This window comes from Cetorhinus maximus, chromosome 3 (assembly GCF_964194155.1).
Source record: "Cetorhinus maximus chromosome 3, sCetMax3.hap1.1, whole genome shotgun sequence".
Classification (NCBI taxonomy): Eukaryota; Metazoa; Chordata; class Chondrichthyes; order Lamniformes; family Cetorhinidae; genus Cetorhinus; species Cetorhinus maximus.
In genome coordinates, this window is record NC_135881.1 from 18,052,541 (window position 1) to 18,072,774 (window position 20,234).

The 20,234-nt window shown below is 44.6% G+C and overlaps 1 protein-coding gene across 1 annotated transcript in view; it reads right to left on the minus strand.

Annotated features, from left to right (window-relative positions):
* Positions 1-20,234, minus strand: part of obscnb (obscurin, cytoskeletal calmodulin and titin-interacting RhoGEF b) — a 691,209-nt gene that overhangs the window by 24,085 nt on the left and 646,890 nt on the right. Inside the window, exon 90 of the mRNA XM_078536828.1 lies at positions 15,549-15,651. Within this exon, the coding sequence (XP_078392954.1) occupies positions 15,549-15,651 (103 nt within the window). The remainder of the gene's footprint in view (positions 1-15,548; positions 15,652-20,234) is intronic.

Genomic DNA, 20,234 nt, shown 5'->3' on the forward strand with positions numbered 1-20,234 from the left:
CCTGCAGCAGTAAAGGACCAAATCCTGGACCAAGGTCTCCATGGCGGCTGCTGTTCTACCAGTGTTGACCTTGATGCGTTGGCATGCTGGTGCTATCACCTCAGACTGAAGGCGGACAGACTCCTCTATTGTGCATTGCGATTTGAGGAGGAGTGCAGGTGACATCCCTTCCTGATGTTCCTGTGCTTGTCTTTGCAGTTCCAGCAACTGATTTAGGACTGAGTCCGGAGGCTTGTCATGGGACTTGGACTCAGCAGATTCCTGTCCTCCAGCAGTCCTCCAAGGGCTAGTGATCTCAGATATCCCTGCCTCTGCCTGATGTGTTCCAAATGGTGCACTGTGCTCACTAGAGAGTGACCCCGAGGCTACTCCAAAACTAAGTCCTACTGAGGTGTGTGTCTTTGCGCTAGTGGAGGGTATGGGTGGGTGCTGTGATGGGTCTTCTAAGGTACTGTCCTCAGGATCCTCATCTGAGGTGTTGCCGGGGCTGGGAGTTGAGGGCCTGGCTCCTGGATGCCCTCAGAAGCCTTCCAGAGGTGCCTGCAAAAAAAAGAGATAATTAGTGCATGGCAGGTGACTCTGAAAAGAGAAATCACTCACAGTATGGCTGTCTGATGGATGTTGTAGGATCCTCACTTGGGTGTGCGACACCGACCTTACTGTCAGCACAGGCATGGTCTATGTCCTCTCTGGCCAGCTGTATGGCTCTGTTCTCAAAGTCGTTGAGAACCTTGACCTCAGGAACTCTACTGCTGCTTTGGGCCCTCTCCTTCTTATTGTGAGCCAGCTTGCCTTGCATGTAGACAGATGGAGAGTGTGAGCAAGACGCATGCGAGGGCAAATGATATGGATACCTGCCATGTGTGGATGTTAAGTGGAGCTCTGGTCAGGATTAGGACACAAGCTTCAGAGGAGATGCAGCCAGATGGAGATGTGAGGGTGTGTGAGTGAGTGGTGATGTCCCTTGAGGTGGCAGCGAGTGAGATCCTTGTGAATGTGTGATTGGCTTGTGAGTGTGTGAGTTGCAAATGATGAGATGGTTGACTTACCCTGGCGGAACAGAGGAGATCATTCATCCTCCTCTTGCACTGGGTGGCTGACCTCTTTTGCAAGGCGTTTGCAGTGACCACCGTTGCGACTGCCGCTCAAGGTGGATTGGTAACCTTGGTGGAACTCCTGCAGGCAGAGCGGGGCTAGAGAACATCACAGCAGGCCTCGACTGTGTCCAACAGGCACTCCAGTGAGGTTTCACCGAAATGGGGTGCAGCATGCTTTCTGCCTTTGGAAGCCATTTTTCCTGTGGAGCTGTCCTAAAGCTACAGAGAGTGCGAACACGGTGCAGGTGTGCCATTTAAATATGGCACCCGGAGTGCCATAGTTAAGGAGTGCTGAGGTCACAGCAGAGCGGGCAAATTAGGTGCCGCCCGCCAGTGAAATGGCGTGATCTCCATGCGTTAAAAATTTATTGATGTTTGAAGCGCATGATATGGTGCGAAAACCTGCCATTTTTCAAGCCCGCTACTATACTTTGTGTTTTTCAGGACAAATCCCAGCCGAGGAGTCCAATGGTGCAGTTTTAGACAGGATGAAAAAGACAGAGGTTAGATCCAGAAGCTCAGAATAAGCAAAGAGATAATTGCTACAGCTGTCCCTGTTATTTGAAAATAATGTTGATGGATCTAAACTATCCAGACTGAGTAAAAGAGATTCTGCAGATGTGTGCCATTTTTGGTGGAGACTGTGCCCTTGGAACTTGGGTTGGTTGTGCACTGGTGTCAGCTGGGGATAAGACTACGCCCTAGAAGAGGAGCTGAAATTCTTCATGAGGAAGACAGAGTTTTGAAGGACTTTGTGACTGAGTTTGTTAACCTATATGCTGAGTAGACTGCTGAGCCAATTCAGAAAATCTGTCTTAGTTCTATCTGCCACTTAACTTGTAGATTATAGTTTGCATTCGACTCCAATTTGCCTGTTAATTCATGTTTAACTAATGTTGACTTTGGATCTTAAGAGTATAAGTGATTAACTAAGGTAGTATTTAGTGTTAGGATAAAGGAGCGCGAGGAGAGCGGCAGAGATGCAGGATAAAAGAGCGCGAGGAGAGCGGCAGAGACGCAGGATAAAAGCGCGAGGAGAGCAGCAGAGACACAGGATAAAAGAGCGCGAGGACAGCGGCGACAGGATGAAAGAGCGCAGTGGAGACACAGGATAGGAGAGCGGCAACGACACAGGATAAAAGAGCTTGAGGACAGTGGCGACGACACAGGATAAAACAGCGCAAGGAGAGCGGCAGAAATGCAGGATAAAAGAGCGTGAGGAGAGCAGACCTGTGTGAGAAGGGCAGCAGCAGCAAAGAGGGAGGCCCAGCCCACAGAGAGCAGAACTACGTGAGAAGGGCAGCGGCGGCAGGAGATAAGAACCGGCAGCAGAGAGCCCCTTCAACCTGGTTCTACCTGTCAGAGCCAAAGTTGACTTCATAGGAAAATGGATAGGTATTGGTGGGTATCTCTTCCGTGTCTCTTTTGGTTGGCCAAGTGGTCTAAATCAGGAGGTATTATTACAGCTGAAGAGTACAGTTAAGAAATTCACATTTAAAATATTTAACACCCTAATTAATTAATTAAATAGAATAGAGATGGCTGGGCATGCGTTGTGTTGCTGCTGTGATATGTGGGAGCTGGTGGACACTGGTGCGATCCACGGTGACCGCATATGCAGCAAGTGTTGGCAGCTCGAGGAACTTCTCAGAGTTGATGAGCTGGAGTTCGAGCAGCGGACACTGCGACACATCAGGGAGGGGGAAGAGTTATCTAGACTCTGTGTTTCAGGAGACAATCACACCCCTTTGATTAATTACATCAAATTTGGACGGTGGTCAGGGACAGGAGGGTGTGACTGCGAGTCTCTACCTACTAGACCAGCCATAAGGCGGTGATGCTTTGTACAGCTGCAGAGCTAGTGTTTGCTTGGGGAATGGGGAGAAGTGGCCTCAGGCAAGGCAAGAGCCTGCAGGGTGAGGGCTGTACTGAGGAATGGGGATATCCCAGGGTTTGTGTGGGGGCACAAGTTGATCTGTGCAAGTGGCCTCAAGATGGTGAGGACTGAGGAGGCAGTCTCCAGAGCAGATGAGGCCAGATGGAGATGTGAGGGTGTGTGTGAAAGAGTGAGTGTTGATGCCCCTTGAGCTGGCAGGGAGTGAGATGTTAATGAATGTGTGATAGCCTTGTGAGTGTGTGAGTTTAGAGTGATGAGATGATTGCCTTACCCTGGAGGCACAAATAAGATCATTCATCCTCTATCTGCATTCGATGGCCAAACTCTTCTGTGCAGCATTGGCACTGATCACCACTGCCATTGCCTACCAAGCCTGAGAGGCAATGTTGCTGCCCCTCCTGCAGCCAGAGCAGGAGTAGAGGACATCACTGCAGGCCTCCACATCGTCCAAAAGGCGCTCGAGGGACGCGTCACTAAACCTGGGGGCTGCAGTCTTTTTGCCTTTTGGGGCCATGTCTTATTTGCAGCAGTCCTGAGCTAAAAGCACTGAGAGGTGTGCATGGGGCTGTACTTTAAATGTGGCGCCCAACGTGATAAAGTGGTGAGGTGATGGCACGGTGGGCGATTCAGAGCCCGCAAGCCCTGGAAATGGCGTGTTTCCCGGGAATGCATAATTAATGCGGCGGGTTTGGGGAGAGATAGCATGAGAAGGTGCCATTGCAGATGCAAGGTAAAACATCATTTTACCCACCTGCTACCACACTTAGTGCAAATCTAGGACAATTCTGCCCATTTTGTTGCCAAGGTAGATTCATAATAAGAAAAACATTCCAACAAGTATCTTTAAGTGAATGAATTGAGTAAATATGATTCAAGAATTAAACTGCACAAGTTCAGGCGCTCAGGTCTCAGAATCCTCAATTTTTTGTTCATCATAGTTTTTCTTTTTTGTTTTGGTGTAAGTCAGGTGAATGGGTAATAATTCTTTGATAATTTGAAATCAATAGCCATCTATTTTTGGTACTGATGATTACATTTATAAGTTACTAGTGGAAAAGGGTGGGCTGAAGAGCATGAATGAGTTGAGGTGTGGAATAGAAGAGAGGAGAATGGGAGTGGAAAGGATGGGAGAGGGAAAGGGAATGCAAGTGGGGAGGCAGATGGAGTCAACACTTTCCTCAGACCAGTTGGAGGATTCAGAGGGGGTCAATGAGTGTTTCCAGATAGGGGTTTTTACCTGTGTGGGTAGGGGGAGAGTCTGTGATTGATTTACGCCTCAGTGTGTGGCAATGTTCCCTCAATCCACAGGGGTTATATTGAGTCAACTGCCTTCCATTTTTTTGGTCACTGCAAGAAAGAATATTTATCCAGCATCTGACTTTTTCCTTCTGTGTTTCAGTGGTACAATTTCAGCTTAGTTTAAGTAATTTTGTCACTGATTTTTTTAATGTACATCTTTTAGGACTTTTAAAGTTGTCTCTGCCTTTTTTTTGAACAGGAACTTTAAAAAATTCTCATTATGGAATGGGGTGTGCCTTCAGTCATCTAGGCCTCGGCTTGAATTCTCTCCCTAAATCTCTTCGCTTCCACTTCTCTCTCCTCCTTTAAGATGCTCCTTAAACCTACCTCTGACCAAGCATTTAGTCACCATTCCTAATTGTTCTTTGAAGTTGTGTCAATTTTCATCTGATTATTCATCTGTGAAGCGCCTTGAAACCTTTTCTATATTATGAAAGTACTGTACACAATATATTTGCAATTCCTGATGTACTGAAGCAGTCCATGCCAACATGTAGCAAAGCTTCGACTGATAAGTAGCAAAGAACATTTGCATCATTTGTAACAGATGCCAGGCAACGACCATCGCCAATAAGATAAAGCCTAACCATCTCCCCATGACACGCAACGCCATTAATTTCCTTGAATCGCTCACTACCAAAATTCTGGAGGTCACCACTGATCAGGAACTCAAATCTGAGCTAGTCAAATAAATGGCCAGTAGATCTAGTCAGAAACTAGATACTCTGTGGTGAGTGGCGCAGCTACTGACTCGCCACCTAAAAGGGCCAAGTGAATAGCATGATGGAGTACTCTTCACTTGCCTTGTTGCGTACAGCTGTAACAACCCTCAAGAAACTCAACACCATCCCGGACAAAGCAATCTGCTTGCTTGGCACCCGTCTATCAGTTTAAGCATTTATTTCTTCCATCGCTGGCACTCCATGGATGCAGCAACTTGCCAAGACTTCACAGGATCACAGAATTGTTACGGCACAGAAGGAGGCCACTCAGCCCATCCTGTCTCCGCCAGTTCTCCAAATGAGCAATTCACCTAGTTACATTCCCCTGCCTTCTCCCTGTAATCCTGCACATTTTTCCTTTTCAGATAACAGTCCAATTCCCTTTTGACTAGTTCGATTGAACCTGCCTCTACACTCTTAGGCAGCGCATTCCAGACTTTAACAACCTGCTGCGTGGATTTCATCATGTTGCTTTTGCCTTTTCTGCCAATTACTTTAAATCTGTGCCCTCTCATTTTTCTTTCATGAGTGGGAACAGTTTCTCCCTATCTGCTGCGCATGATTTTCAATACTTCTTTCAAATCTCCTCTCAGCCTTTTCTCTAAAGAAAACAGTCCCAACTTCTCCACTCTATCTTCATAATTGAAGTTCTTCATCCCTGGAACCATTGCTGTGAATCTTTTCTGTACTCCCTCCAATGGCTCACATCTTTCCTAAAGTGAGGCACCCAGAACTAGATGCAATAATTCTGCTGAGGTCGAACTAACGTCTTATAAAAGTTCAACATAACCTCCTTGCTCTTGTACTCAATACCCCTATTAATAAAGTAAGGGTGCTTTATTAATCCCTCAATCTGTCCTGCCATCTTCAATGACTTATGTACATATACACCCAGGTCCCTCTGCTCCTGCATCCTTTTTAGAGTTATAGCCTTTATTTTATATTGTCTCTCCATGTTCTTCCTATCAAAATGAATCACTTCACATTTCTCCACATTGAATTTCATCTGCCACTGTCTGCTTATTCCACCAACTTTTCTGTGTTCTTTTGAAGTTCTACATTATCCTCCTTACAGCTCACAATGCTTCCAAGTTTCATATTATCGACAATTTTTGAATTTGTGCCCTGTACACCAAGGTCTGGGTCAGTGTTGGGACCACAACTTTTCACTTTATACATTAATGATCTAGATGAAGGAACTGAGGGCATCCTGGCTAAGTTTGCAGATGATACAAAGATAGGTGGAGGGACAGGTAGTATTGAGGAGGCGGGGAGGCTGCAGAAGGATTCGGACAGGTTAGGAGAATGGGCAAATAAGTGGCAGATGGAAAACAACGTGGGGAAGTGTGAGGTCATGCACTTTGGTAGGAAGAATAGAGGCATAGACTATTTTCTAAATGGGGAGAGAATTCAGAAATCTGGAGTGCAAAGGGACTTGGGAGTCCTAGTCCAGGATTCTCTTAAGGTTAACTTGCAGGTTGAGTTGGTAGTTAGGAAGGCAAATGCAATGTTGGCATTAATTTCGAGAGGACTAGAATATAAAAGCAGGGATGTGCTGCTGAGGCTTTATAAGGCTCTGGTCAGACCACATTTAGAATATTATGAGCAATTTTGGGCCCCATAACTCGGGAAGGATGTTCTGGCCCTGGAGAGGGTCCAGAGGAGGTTCACGAGAACGATCCCAGGAATGAAAGGCTTAACATATGAGGAACGTTTAAGGACTCTGGATCTATACTTGATGGAGTTTAGAAGGAAGAGGGGGGGGATCTGATTGAAACTTGCAGAATACTGAAAGGCCTGGATAGAGTGGACGTGGGGAAGATGTTTCCATTAGTAGGAGAGACAAGGACCCGAGGGCACAACCTCAGAGTAAAGGGAAGGCCTTTTAGAAACTTCTTTAGCCAGAGAGTAGTGAATCTATGGAATTCATTGCCACAGAAGGCTGTGGAGGTCAGGTCATTGAGTGTATTTAAGACCGAGATAGATAGGTTCTTGATTGGTAAGGGGATCAAAGGATACGGGGAGAAGGCGGGAGAATGGGGTTGAGAAACTTATCAGCCATGATTGAATGGCGGAACAGACTCGATGGGCCGAATGGCCTAATTTCTGCTCCTATATCTTATGGTCTAGGTCATTAATATATATCAGGAACATCAAGAGTCCCAACACTGATCCCTGGGAAATTCCACTATAAAACTTCCTCCAGTCTGAAACTCTGTTTCCTGTTACTCAACCAATTTTGTATCCATGCTGCTGCTTTTATTCCATGAGCTGTAACTTTGCTCACAAGTCTATTTATTCTCTCATTAACCCTCTCTGTTACCTCTTCAAAAAACTCCACCAAGTTAGTTAAACATGATTTTCCCTTAACAAATGCATGCTGACTTTCCTTAATTAACCTGCAATTGTCCATGTGACTTTTAATTTTGCCCTGAATTATTATTTCTAGAATTTTCACCACCACCTGTAGTTGGGCCTCAGCTTATTTATACACACTATTTTGAACAAGGGTGTAACATTTGTAATTCTCCAGTCCTTAGGCACCATCCCTGAATCCAAGGAAGATTGGAAAAATGTGGCCAGCACCTCTGCAATTTTCACTCTCACTTCTCTCAGTATCCTTGAATGCATCTCATCCGGTCCTAGCGCCTTATCAGCTTTAAGTATAGACAGCCTATCTAATACCTCCTCCTTTTCCATTTTAAATCCTAGTGTATTAATTACCTCCTCTTACCGAGGCCTGGGTAGCATCATTTCCTTGGTAAAGACAGATGCGAAGTATTTATTTAACCCTCAGCTATTCGTCTGCCTCTATGCATAAATCCCTTTTCTGGTCCCTAATTGGCCCTACTTCTCCTTTTCCCTCCTTTTTACTATTTGATGCCAATAGAAGACTTTGGAATTCCCTTTTATGTTAGCTGCCAGTATCTTTTCATACTCCCTCTTTGCTTCTCTTATTTGTTTTTCCACTTCCCTGCTGAACCTTCTATATTCAGCCTGGTTCTCCATTGTATTATCCACCTGACATCTGTCATAAGCACACTTTACATTCTTCATCTTAATCTCTATCTCTTTTGTCATCCAGAGGTCTCTGGATTTGTTTGCCCTACCTTTCCCCTTCAGGGAATATGCCTTGATTGTGCCCGAACTATCCCTTCTTTGAAGGTAGTCCATTTTTCAGTTATGGTTTTTCCTGCAAACCTTTGATCCCAATTTATTTGGCCCAGATCCATTCTTAGCCCATTGAAGTTGGTTTTCCCCGAGTTAATTTGTCTTAGTCTGGATTGTTCTTTCTCCTTTCCCATCGCCAGCCTAAATCTTATGATACAATAATCACTGTTATCTAACTGTTCTCCCACTGACACTTGGGGTAAAATTTTTAGCTCGGTGGGAGGGCATGTGCCCGACCCGACCAAGCATAAAATGACGCACAATGACATTGGGCAAGTGTCCTGATGTCATTGCGCACTTGAGCGATATTTTGGTCGGCAGGTGCGCTGCCGACTCTGACGCACACTTGCCGACAATTCAAAGGCATATTAAGGTCATTAAAAAGGTAATTAATGTAAATTTTTCACTGCCCGTCCAGCCTTACGGTTGGTGGGCAGGCGAAAAAGCCACGCGGCCTTTGCACTTTTTTGGAAACCTCATTCACGGGCGGGATGAGGTTTCCAAAAGCATAAAAATCAAATAAAAACTTTATTTTTTCATTACTAACATGTCCCTGCTCGTGACAGAGGGGACATGTTTCATTACATTTTTTTAGTTATATTTTTTCATATATCTTCATCTCCCTGAGGCAGCTCTCTGCCTCAGGTAGATCAAGTAGTACACATTCGCGCGCATGCACGAAGTTTATGCTCGCCCGGCTCACACTCCTCCCCCCACCTGCACAGGCAGCGCTCATTGTTGCCACTCGCTTTTCACACTGGGCGGACCTTAACTGGCCTGCCAGCATGAAATTGCTTTCTAGGCCTGGTTGTGGGTGGCTTCCCGACCGCCCCCGCCCATCCCCACCGAGCCCACACGCCAAGGGCAAAATTCTACCCTTGATCCACTTGGCCCATCTCATTCCAAAGAACAAGGTCCAGAAGTGCCTCCCCTCTGGATGGGAAACATAGAAAATTTTCCTGAACACAAGCTAGGAACTCTTGCCCTTCACTGCCCTTTACACTATTACTACCCCAGTCTATATCCAGATAATTAAAGTCCTCCACTATAAATACTCTATTATTCTTGCGCACCTCTGTAATTTCTTTGCAAATTTATTCCTCTATATGCTTTCCTCTAGTTTTTGGCCTGTAGCTCACACTAAGCAATGTAATTGCACCTTTTTTGTTCCTTAGCTCTAGCCAAATAGATTCTGTCCTTAACCCTTCTGGGACATCTTCTCTCTCCAGCACTGCAACGTTCTCCTTAATCAATACTCTCACTCCTCCCCCTTTTCCTCCTTTCCTATCTTTCCTGATAACCTTGTATTCAGGAATATTTAACACTTCGTCCAGCCCTTTTTTAAGCCAGGTCTCTGTTAAAGCCACAATATCATATTTCAACATGTCAATTTGCACCTGTAACTCATCAATCCTATTGTTCGTACCAATGTGTACCAGGACTGTTGGCTGTCACCCTCCCCGCTCAAATGCTCTGCAGCTGTGCAGTGACATCCTTGACTCTGGAACTTGGGAGGCAACACACCATTCTGGATATGCGTCTCTGGCCACAAAAAACACATGTCTATTCCCCTATTGAATCACCTGACACTATTGCTCTTCCAGGCTTCCTTGTACCCCCTGTACAACTGAGCCGCCCATAGTGCCATGAAGTTGGCTATAGCTGCACTCACCAGATGAACCATCACTCTCATCAGTATTGAGAACTGCGGGGCACATCTATAAATGTGCTCTCCACGAAGTTCTCAATGTCACGGCTGCACCACAGTGACACTAGCTGCTGCTCAAGTTCTGAAACCTGGATTTCAAGCTGCTGCAGCTGACGACACTTTCAGCACAAATGGTTATCCAGGACATGGGAAGCATCATGGAGTTCCCACATAGCTCAGGATGCACACTCTAAAGGTTGGAACAGCTCTGACATTCTCTGTCAGTCAATTATTTTTCTATTGTTAATAAACCTTACTACTGAAAACAGTCACCAGCCAATCACCTACCTGCTTTGCTGTGATGTCACATGCTGTTTAAAGCCCCAATCTGCTCTCACTGTTTCCCCTGCTCACCAAGTGAAGTCTTGCTCTCTTCGTGCTGTTTTAAGACCCCCCCTCTGCTCTTGCCCTTTCCCGCCACTCACCATGTGAAGTCTTGCTCTCTATGTGCTGTTTTAAGCTTTGCTCCGCTCTCGCTGTTTCTCAATGCTCACCAAGTCAAAATATAATTCTGAGTGGAGATTTTTTAAAATTCCACCAGTTGCCATTGTGGGATTTGAACCCATGCCCCTAGAGCATCAGTTTGGGCCTCTCGATTATTAGTGGTATTACCACTACACCACCATCTCCCTGTTTTTACAATAACACCTCCCAAAATTGTAACCTCTACCACCGAGAGGGACAACGATAGCAAATACATGGAAATACCATTAACTCCAAGTCATACACTGCCCCAACTTGGACATAATTGCAGTTCTGTCACTTGTCATTGGGTCAAAAACTCAGAACTCCTTACCATACCGCATTGTGTGAACACCTTCATCCTATGGATGACAGCGGTTCAAAAAAAAGGCCCACTATCACCTTCTCAAGGATGGCTAGTAAATGCTGGCTTTTTCAGTAATCCCCATATGCCAAATACAAATTTTAAAAATATAAATGCACATTGTTGCTGTGCAGGAGGAGAAGCAGAGGAGAGAACAGAGTGAGATACAAGAGAGAGCAGGAGAAGAAATAAGAGGAACAAAGGAAGGCGATAAGCGGGGAGGAAGAAGTGAAACAGGAGGTGAAGGGAAAGGGGAGGGGAGGGGTGTGGGATGTAAGGAAGGATGATGAAAGGAGAGTGGTAGTAAAGGAAGGGGTGAAAGAAAGATATAAGGGAAAAAGGAGTGAAGGGGAGAAAGGGGCATGGAAAAGGAGAAGGATGGGGAAGGAGATGTGGGGAGGGGAGGGGGAGGGACAGGGAGTTGTGACGAAAGAGTGGTTTGCCTCAGCCAATCCCCAACTCTCAAAACTCCCCACCTGATTCCTGCTGGGCTTCAGGAGGAACCTATCTTATTGTTGACAACTCTAAACTGATTTCCAATGTTCCTGAATCACATTACTGCCCTGAATGGTTCCAGAGGTTGAAAACTCTCCCAGTGCCCATAGGCTCCACAATCTCTCTCACAATGACTCTAGGCCTACAAATGTTCTCGGAAGCCTATCTTAAAATACTGCTCGAGTTTGATGCCCCATTCTAGATTGAAGGGCTAATCCTAAAGCTAATAATCCAGTGTTTCTGATAATACACATCCCATAATGACCATTGTATTTATAAAACCTCTAAACTGTATTGAGCAAAGCCACAGAAAATTCATTTGGCTAATGAACAAAATTGATAGAGGTTTTAAAAATTTTGGATTCCCCTCCGTTACTTTTGTTATTCTCCCTTATATCTCCCTCTCCCTTTCAAAGTGCTGTTGCTGACTGATGAAAGATACAGAAGTGATCTGCAAGGGTTGAACATGGTTTCAGGTGGTGGGTGAGATGTAGGCTGCAGGTGACTCTGTGGCCTAGATTTTCACCACAATGGAGTGGCTCTCCGTCATGGCGGAAATAGTGGAAAAGTCCCGGTCCCGAACACGCATTTCCTATTTTTGCAGGGGAAGGACTGGAGTTGAGCCAGGGTTCACGCATGTATGCTTTACAGAGGCAGCTGAGCATTTAAATCATTAGTTTCCTCCACTGAAGTGGTATTTTGGCTGGCCAAGAGTATGAAACCCAGCGTGTGCAAATTGGAACAGGTAAGAGCTGGTCTAAATTTGGTAGATTTATTGGATAGCCAGGGTGCTCCTTTGGAGACGTAAGGTACCCCTTTGGATATGGTCCTGGGCCACCTTCGGGAGGGGTGGGGCACCCTTTGGGGTTGGTAAGACATCTTTTGGGAGAGGCAAGGCACCCTTTGGGATAGATAAGGCACACTTTGGGGGAGGTACGGCACCCTTTGGGATCGTTAAAAGTAAACAAGATTGTGTGTAAAAAGTGCATAGAAATCGCTGGAACTGTCAAACCTGTCAAAAACTGTCAGGTTGTCAAAGAACTGTTAAATTAATTGGAATTGTCAAAACTGCCAAGGGATTTAACACTGCTGAGCTTGAAATTTTATAAAGTGTGGAGTTCAAAACAAAAATAAGTGCTTGATATTTTATTGTTTGTTGACATAAGCCTGGAGGTTATCATTACAGGATTTGTGCTGCAATGACTAATTTTACAAGCTAACATCACAGTGGGTGCCTGTTAAGTGAGTAGTTTGACTGACAGCTCCAAGCAGTTATAGAATAGAAATGTTAGTTTTCATAAGGGGTTAGTTGAAGGATTTTCCATGTGTTAAATTTTGTTTAATCAATGAGAGTGTTTTGTTATTTAAAATAGTGATGTAATCAATATTTTGTATCAGTATGGGTTCTGAGGTCTGCCCATGGTGGATACTAAGTGAGTTGGCATGGAGGGGGTAAGAACAAAGGGTGGTGTCTGGGGGGCATGGGTTGGCATGAGTTGGGACTAAGTTGGCACAGGGGCAATAAAGGGCCATGGGGATGGGTGCAAGGCATAGGGGGTGATCAGAGGCCAAGGAAGGGTGTGGGTAAAGGGCATGTGTTGGCGTAGGGGGTATGAGGGACCATGGGAGGTAGGTAGAGGGAAATGGGTTGGCATGGGGGTATGAAGTTCCATGGGGGTGGGAGAGGGCATGAGGTGGTATAGCTTGGCATGGATAGGATATAGGGAGTATGGGGGTAGGTGAGGGCTGTTTTTTGTTTTAATCATTTTTTAAATTAAATTCAATAATGTGCCGTAACACAGAGGCAGGCCTTCTGCACCCAGCAGTCTCCACACTCGTTCTGGGGGGCTGCAGGCCCAACTTCAAATCCAGCCTGCCCTTCCAGAACGAAAATAGGAAATGTGGGCCACCATTTCTGAAGGTCAGGTTCACAGAGCTGGGACTTCTCCCATCTCTGCACTCTTGACCCAGGAGGGAAAATCTGGGCCAGTATGTTAGAAAATGAATGCAAAAGGGGAGGCATTGCTTTTCCCTTGCAAGATATTTGCATTTTCCCTCTACTGACAGTTTGGCCTCAGTCCTATTGCTTCCACCATCTGATGCCTTTATTACAAGAGTTTTGGAGTATAAGAGTAAGGAAGCCTTGCTGTAATTACACAGGGCTTTGATGAGACCATGCCTGCAGTGTTGTGTGCAGTTTTGGTCTCCTTAGCTAAAGAAGGATATACATGCCTTAGAAGGGGTGTAATAAAGGTTCATTAGATTTATTTCTGGGATGAGAAGAATGGCGATTAAGGAGAGATTGAGGAGAATGGGCCAATATTCTTGGGAACTTAGATGAGAGAGGATCGCATTGAAATATATCAAATTCTCAGAGGGCTTGACAGAGTAGATGCTGAGAGGCCGGAGAGTGTAGAACTAGTAGTCATAGTCTTGGGATAAAGGGTCAGCCGTGTGGGATTGAGATAAAGATAAGTTTCTTCACTCAGAGGTTTGTAACTTTTGGAATTCTCTGCTGGAGGGCTGTGGATGCTCAGTCATTAAAAATATTCACAATTGAGATTTATAGGTTCTTGGGCACAAAGCTGAATCAAGGGATGTGTGGACAGGTTGGGAAAGTGGAGTTGATGTTAAAGTTTTGCTATGATCTTATTGAATAGCAGACCAGTCTCAAGGGGCAGTAAGGCCTACCCCTGCTCCTATTTCTTTTGCTCTTGTGCGCTCATGCAAAGCCCTTGACCTCAATATTCACTGTATTTTTTCTGCTTTGCATCATGTCTGCATGCTCCTCTCCCATTAGTATCACACCCATCCTCTAATGTCACTTTGCCATCTGCTTATGTAGCAGTCTGATGTCTTCCATGTGACATGCACTGCAGTTTATATTACCCCCATCACTCACTCCTCAATGGCACTCTATGGCAGATAGGTGGCAGATGAAGTTCAATGCAGAGAAGTGTGAGGCGATACACTTTGGTACAAAGAACATGGAGAGACAGAATGAAATAAAATACTATTCTAAAGGGTGTACAGGAGCAGAGAGACCTGGGTGTATATGTACATAAGTCATTAAAGATGGCAGGACAGGTAGAGAGAGCTGTTTCTAAAGCATAAAGTATTCAAGGCTTCATTAATAGAGGCATAGAGTACAAGAACAGGGAGGTTATGATGAACTTATATAAGACACTGGTTAACCCTCAGCTGGAATATTGTGTACAGTTCTTGGCGCCACACAATAGGAAGGATGTGAATGTATTGGAGAGAGTGCAGAAGAGGTTTACGAGAGTGGTTCCAGGGATGAAACACTTCAATTGGAGAAGTTGGGGCTGTTTTCCTTGGAGAGGAGAAGACTGAGAGGAGACTTGATAGAAGTTTTCAAAATAATGAGGGGCCTGGACGGGGTAGATAGGGAGAAACTGTTCCCGCTTCTAAACAGATAAAGAGCCAGAGGGCACAGTTTTAAAGTGCTTTGCAAAAGAAGCAAATGCGAGGTGAGAAAAAACTTCTTCACACAGCGAGTAGTTAGGGTTTGGAATGCACTGCTTGGGAGTGTGGTGGAAGCAGGTTCAATTGAGGCATTCAAGAGGGCATTGGATGATTATCTAAATAGAAACAATGTGCAGGGTTATGGGCAAAAGGCAGGAGATTGGTACTAAGTTAAAATGCTCAGAGAGCCGGTGCAGACATGATAGGCCTAATGGCCTCCTTCTACACTGTAATGATTTTGTGATTCAGCCCCAAATTCACCTTCTGCTACTTGGCTTCGTCCCTGAATACCATATCCTTTGATCATCCATAATAGCTCTTTCTCCACTTCTCTCACCCTTCCCTAACCTCCCCCTCACCTTCTGGCTACCTTCAACACCCTCCCACACCCTAATTCCCATACAACTTTGATTCTAATTCAGCTTTTCCCTCTCAAAGTCCTAAATCCCTTCTCTGTGACCTTCCATCCATGTTGGGCTAAGGCCTTCTGTGTGCTATTTACCAGTCCTGAGCTGCCCATATTTTCTCAATATGTCCCACAATCCCTCACTTATTTCCTTTGCCAGTAATCTGTCAGATCCTTGAAGTAAGGTTTGTAGAAGGAATGGGGGCACAAAATGCAGATTTTGTATAATTCATGAAAAAGAAACCTTTTATAAATCAAAATGATCAATTTCATCCCTATAATTGTTGCCTATTTTCAGGGAAGTCTACAAACTCAACTATTTGACCATAACTGACGATCTCACTTGCTGACAACTAACGACAGCTGCTGGATCAAGATTTTCTCTAAACTTTCAGCTCCCAGAACTAGGTTTAGAGTAGCAAAAATAACTACTGAACTTACCTTCAATCATGACAACTTGGTCTCCTTTCCTTTCTGGAATCAGAACAGGAGCCTGAAGATACAGCTCTGCAACATCTCTGGCTGTACCCAGCTTGTTTGTAACCTGGGAGAATAAAAACACAACAATGCAGATTGTTAAGCATAAAGTAGAACAACAGTATTGTCTCTGATTTACATATTAAATTATGTTGATCTGTTTCTCCTTTTCCTTGCTAATAAATTTTTGAAGAACTGTATTCTTCTGTATTATTACACAATCCTATATATTATAAAGCAGAACTGTTAAAGCATTTTTACTTTTGTTAGGCTGGAGCCTTGGAATGAGGAGAAAAAATGGGCCAGGAATGTAGGTGGCAATGTACTGTCAGCAGGAGATTTGGAAATTCAGATGGATCCCAGATCTTCCAGAGTTCCACTCATGTTTGGCCCCATGACAATTTCCAGTACTTTTAGGTCCATAATTTTCTCACCCACAAGCATACTACACTGTGGTGTAAATAAGGAAAATATATTTCCTGTTATGCCCTTAGTGACACTGGAAGATAAGGGACAACAAGGAGTCATGAATGTCAGCAGTGGAGGGGTGCAGGTTCCTTTGCTCCCAGTGCAGGTATTTTGGGGCTATAAAGTTCAAATCCATGTTTCCAATAGCTTATATATCATATCTTATATTTCTATACTAATAGGTCTTGGTGTTCTGTTTTGAGACTTAACCATAATATTAAGAACAACTCTTTCCAAACTTTAGAAGATCCAAGAAAGACAACTGTGAAAGTTTAGTCAATTTTCAAGAACGGAAACAGCTAGGAGGCCTTTCAAGCCCTGAACATAGGATGGAAAAAGAAGCTCAAGAAGTACATGATAAACAATTTCAGGACTGACTTCTCATAGAAAGGGATACAGACAACTGAAGTGGTCAGACTAGTTTCGAACCAACATTCATTCAATGCCATTGGGGGTGAATTTTAACCTCACAAGTTGAGTAGATTTGCAAGGTGGCAGCAGGTTAAAAGAGTCGAAATTGCCATAGTGTCGGGAAGGTGGAACCAACCAGCTGACTTCTGCCTTTAACATCAATGCAATCTCCAAGGTGAGAAAAATCCCCATGGGGCAGGCAGGTTGGCAATTTAAAGATGTTAAATGTCTATTATTAGCACAGGGTCATTATGGCACAGAAGGAGGCCATTCAACCCATCAAGTCCATGTTATTTCTCTGTAGAGCAATTTAGTCATTATCAGCTTCTTTAACCTGATTTCTGAATTTAACAGTGTGCGCATAGGATTCCAAGGTTTTTTGGAGCTTGCCAGGGAAAGCAAGGTGAGAGGATAGCAGGATTTCAGAGGGCTCCATATGTGAAGACAAGAAATGCTTTAAATACTGAGATCTCACACCTGCTTCCTTACCTTCGTTCACAGGGCTTTTTTCACTGGTTAAGAGGTCATTTCTACTACTTTGCAGTCTATATCATTTGATCTACATATCCCAGCTGTCAATCTTTAATTCAGCATGGGAACTAATGATGCAGTTCTACTCTGAACCTCAGATGAGGAAAAAGATGAGCAGCATCAACAATACAACCAACAGTGGGGAGCAGCAGCAGTTTTCAATCACTTGTTGCTCCACAGGAGAGATGGGATAAGCAGGTGATACCGCCAAAACCGGATTCACAGGCAGAGGATAAGCTTCCCTGGCATGACCACGCACCAGTGCCTCAGGTGGTCACAGACATTTGTAGTCTCCATGAAGAAGACTTCTGCCTCCAGGGTCCTAAATCCAGGGAAGGATCAATGGTGGCCAGTTAAGTGCCCGAAAGGCATTTAATTCTGGTTGACCTTCCCAATGGAGGTGATGCAGGTGTCCCCCCGCCAGTTTTCCAGTCGGCAGGCGAGGACCCCCTCCCCAACTGTCAACATTAAATTCTGCCCAAAGTAACTACAGCCCTTAATTCTTTGCCTTTAGCTCCTTCCAAGTGATATTTGTAGAATTTGGAATTTGCTGCCCACAAATGCGTCTTGCAAGTGACCAATGCCATGTTTGGCAGGGACAGGAATTACATGCACTCATCAACCAGTGAAGCCAATGAGAATGAGCAGGTGCTTGTCTTTGCAGCTCTGGCATCCCACAGGTTAAGAGAGTCAGCAACTCCATACATGTGGCAATTAAGCACACCCAGATCACCGTGGAGTCTTCATCAACTGAAAGAGCAGGAAGGCACGCACTGCCAGTGGCTGTCAAAGAACAGATTTAATGCCCCCATGACACACCTGTCCTTCACAGTAAACCTTCACAAATATTGACCTTCCATCCTCTCAACATCTTCCATTTCTCACGCTCATGTCTCTTCTTTCCTTCCTTGCAGAATAGAGTATAGAACACCATGGAGAGACAGGGAAGCAGGTGTTTTGAAAATGGCTGAGTTTCAGCATGCCTGTCCATCAGAAATGGTGGTCTCCTTGCTATCTGATAGCAAAGTTAAATAACACATAGCCATATGACAAAACAATCATGCTGACTTGATGTCAGTAGACACTGAAAAATGATGACAAAATGATGACTTAATACCCTCCTACCTTTACAGTTCTGATTCATGTCTTTCACCTCCACAAGTACTTTAAGCTTCCTGCAGAAGGTGCTGCAGGAGGAGGACAAAGATTCCTCAGAGTAAGTTACTCACTTCAAGGATATACCATCATAGGTCTTAAGCACAGTCTCCACTCAGCAGCCTTCCCACTTCTGCCCGATTAAGTCCGGGACGGGAAGATGGCTTTCCTGCCCGGATGCTAATTGAAGCTTTTGAGTGAGTAATTGATGCCCACCTAAGGCCCTCACCCCATTGCCGCTGGTATTTAACCAGCAGTGGATGGTGGAGTTGCGAAGCTGAGAGCTGGAAAAGCAAATCCCTCATTCAAAAGTACTACTGAGAGACCTGGCATCAGGAAGGGGGGTCCTGAGAGCCACCTCCCTGCCTTTTCTTCCTCCTCCCTATGGTGGCTAGCGACTGCCTCCCTGTAATCCTCATCCCACCATCACTCACCTGAGATAAGAGCAAAATACCTCACTCACCTGAGGCCTGGGTCACTTGTTGATCCCATCCTCTGGTGGGTACATAATCGGCAGCAGCCACCAGTCCTGGTGGTGTTTCCCAATGGAGGAAAAGCAGGGTTGTCAGGAAACCCCGTGTGAATGGGTCAGAAAGTTAAAATTCAGCCATTGTCTCTGCTGAACTGACAGATGGGAATTTAGTAGTTTCCAAACCTCCAGTTGTACAAGCAGTAACATTCAAATAGTCGTTTAGTAGTACAGAACTTGAGTATTGCTGAAAAAAAGAGACATCTCATTTTGTTTAGCTGAAACAGGCTCAATGTGTGTGCATTTTCAGGGCTGAAGGTTATGGCATTAGACCCATTCATGAGTTTGCATGATATACAGCGCGAAATGATCTGATCAGAGTAGCCTGAATATCTGAATTGCCTGGTATATGAATTGGACAACATTTGCTAAATAATCCTCAGTGTACTAAGAATTACGCTGACAGCCAATTTAAGATTGTCAGTCTGGCTTGCAGTGTGGCACATTTGCGTGTACTGGAAGCTATGTATATTAATACACAGGATCCTTTTTTTTGGAGACAGAAAGAACATGTACACACATTGTGCCTGTTTCAGCTAAACAAAATAAGTGACATGTCATTCACTGACTCATTCCCCAGGGCAATGCCTTGAACAATCAGAGTCAAGCTGCCTGGTTTAAATTTTAAACAATGCTTGGCAGTTGGTGCATTCTCCGTGGCAATGCCAACTGCCAACCAATCAGCACTCTCTTCTCAAGCAGTAAAAATTTTTGTTTTGGCCTTATATTGTTATTCTTGCAAAGTGTCCTGATGAGTGCAAGACGAAAAACTTCGACAGTAATATTCAAGCAGGGCAAATGAGTGAATATGAATTGTGAGCAAATAAAACTGAGTTTTCTGTTTCCCCATTAGAGAACAGGGGCAGCTCCACAAATATTTCTGCCTCTCAGTCGCTCAGGTTATTGCACTTTATAATTAAAACACCTAGTCAGAAGTGTGGGAGACCTTGTGGCTCAGTGAGTAGCCTCCCTGTCTCTGGGCCAGAAGCTCTGGGTTCAAGGTTCATTCTAAAACTTGATGGCCAAGGAAGGTGTGTTCATAATACAGCCAAACAGGATGATTATCAGTCCGCAAATCCTTCCAATATCCCTCTCGGCAGGTGGTAAGAGTGGGAGGGTTTCCTGGTCAGCCATACCTCAGAAGGCCCTGCAGTACTTTGCCAAGCATTATCATGGACCAATCCAAAGGAAGTCTATGGTCACCGACGCTCTCTTAGGGCATAGAACCTGAAGAAGGAGGAGGAGTCAGAAGCACATTTAGGTAAGATGTTGTGAACTTGCATTTAAAGTAGCAGTAGCATCAGGAAGTTCTATCTTAGTGAGATCAGGAATCCTGGTGACAACCATCAGTTTGCCACTCCATTCACTGAAGTGGAACAAAAACCAGATTAGGAAGAGTTCTACATATATAACATGCATAAAACTGTAGCAACATTTAATTCTATACTCATACTTGACGTGAAGTCAAGCTTCCCAACCTCAAAAGAAAAATGGTTATACTAGTGAACTGAAATGGAGGGTTGTCCTCTTGAATTGTACAGATGAAAATTATTATG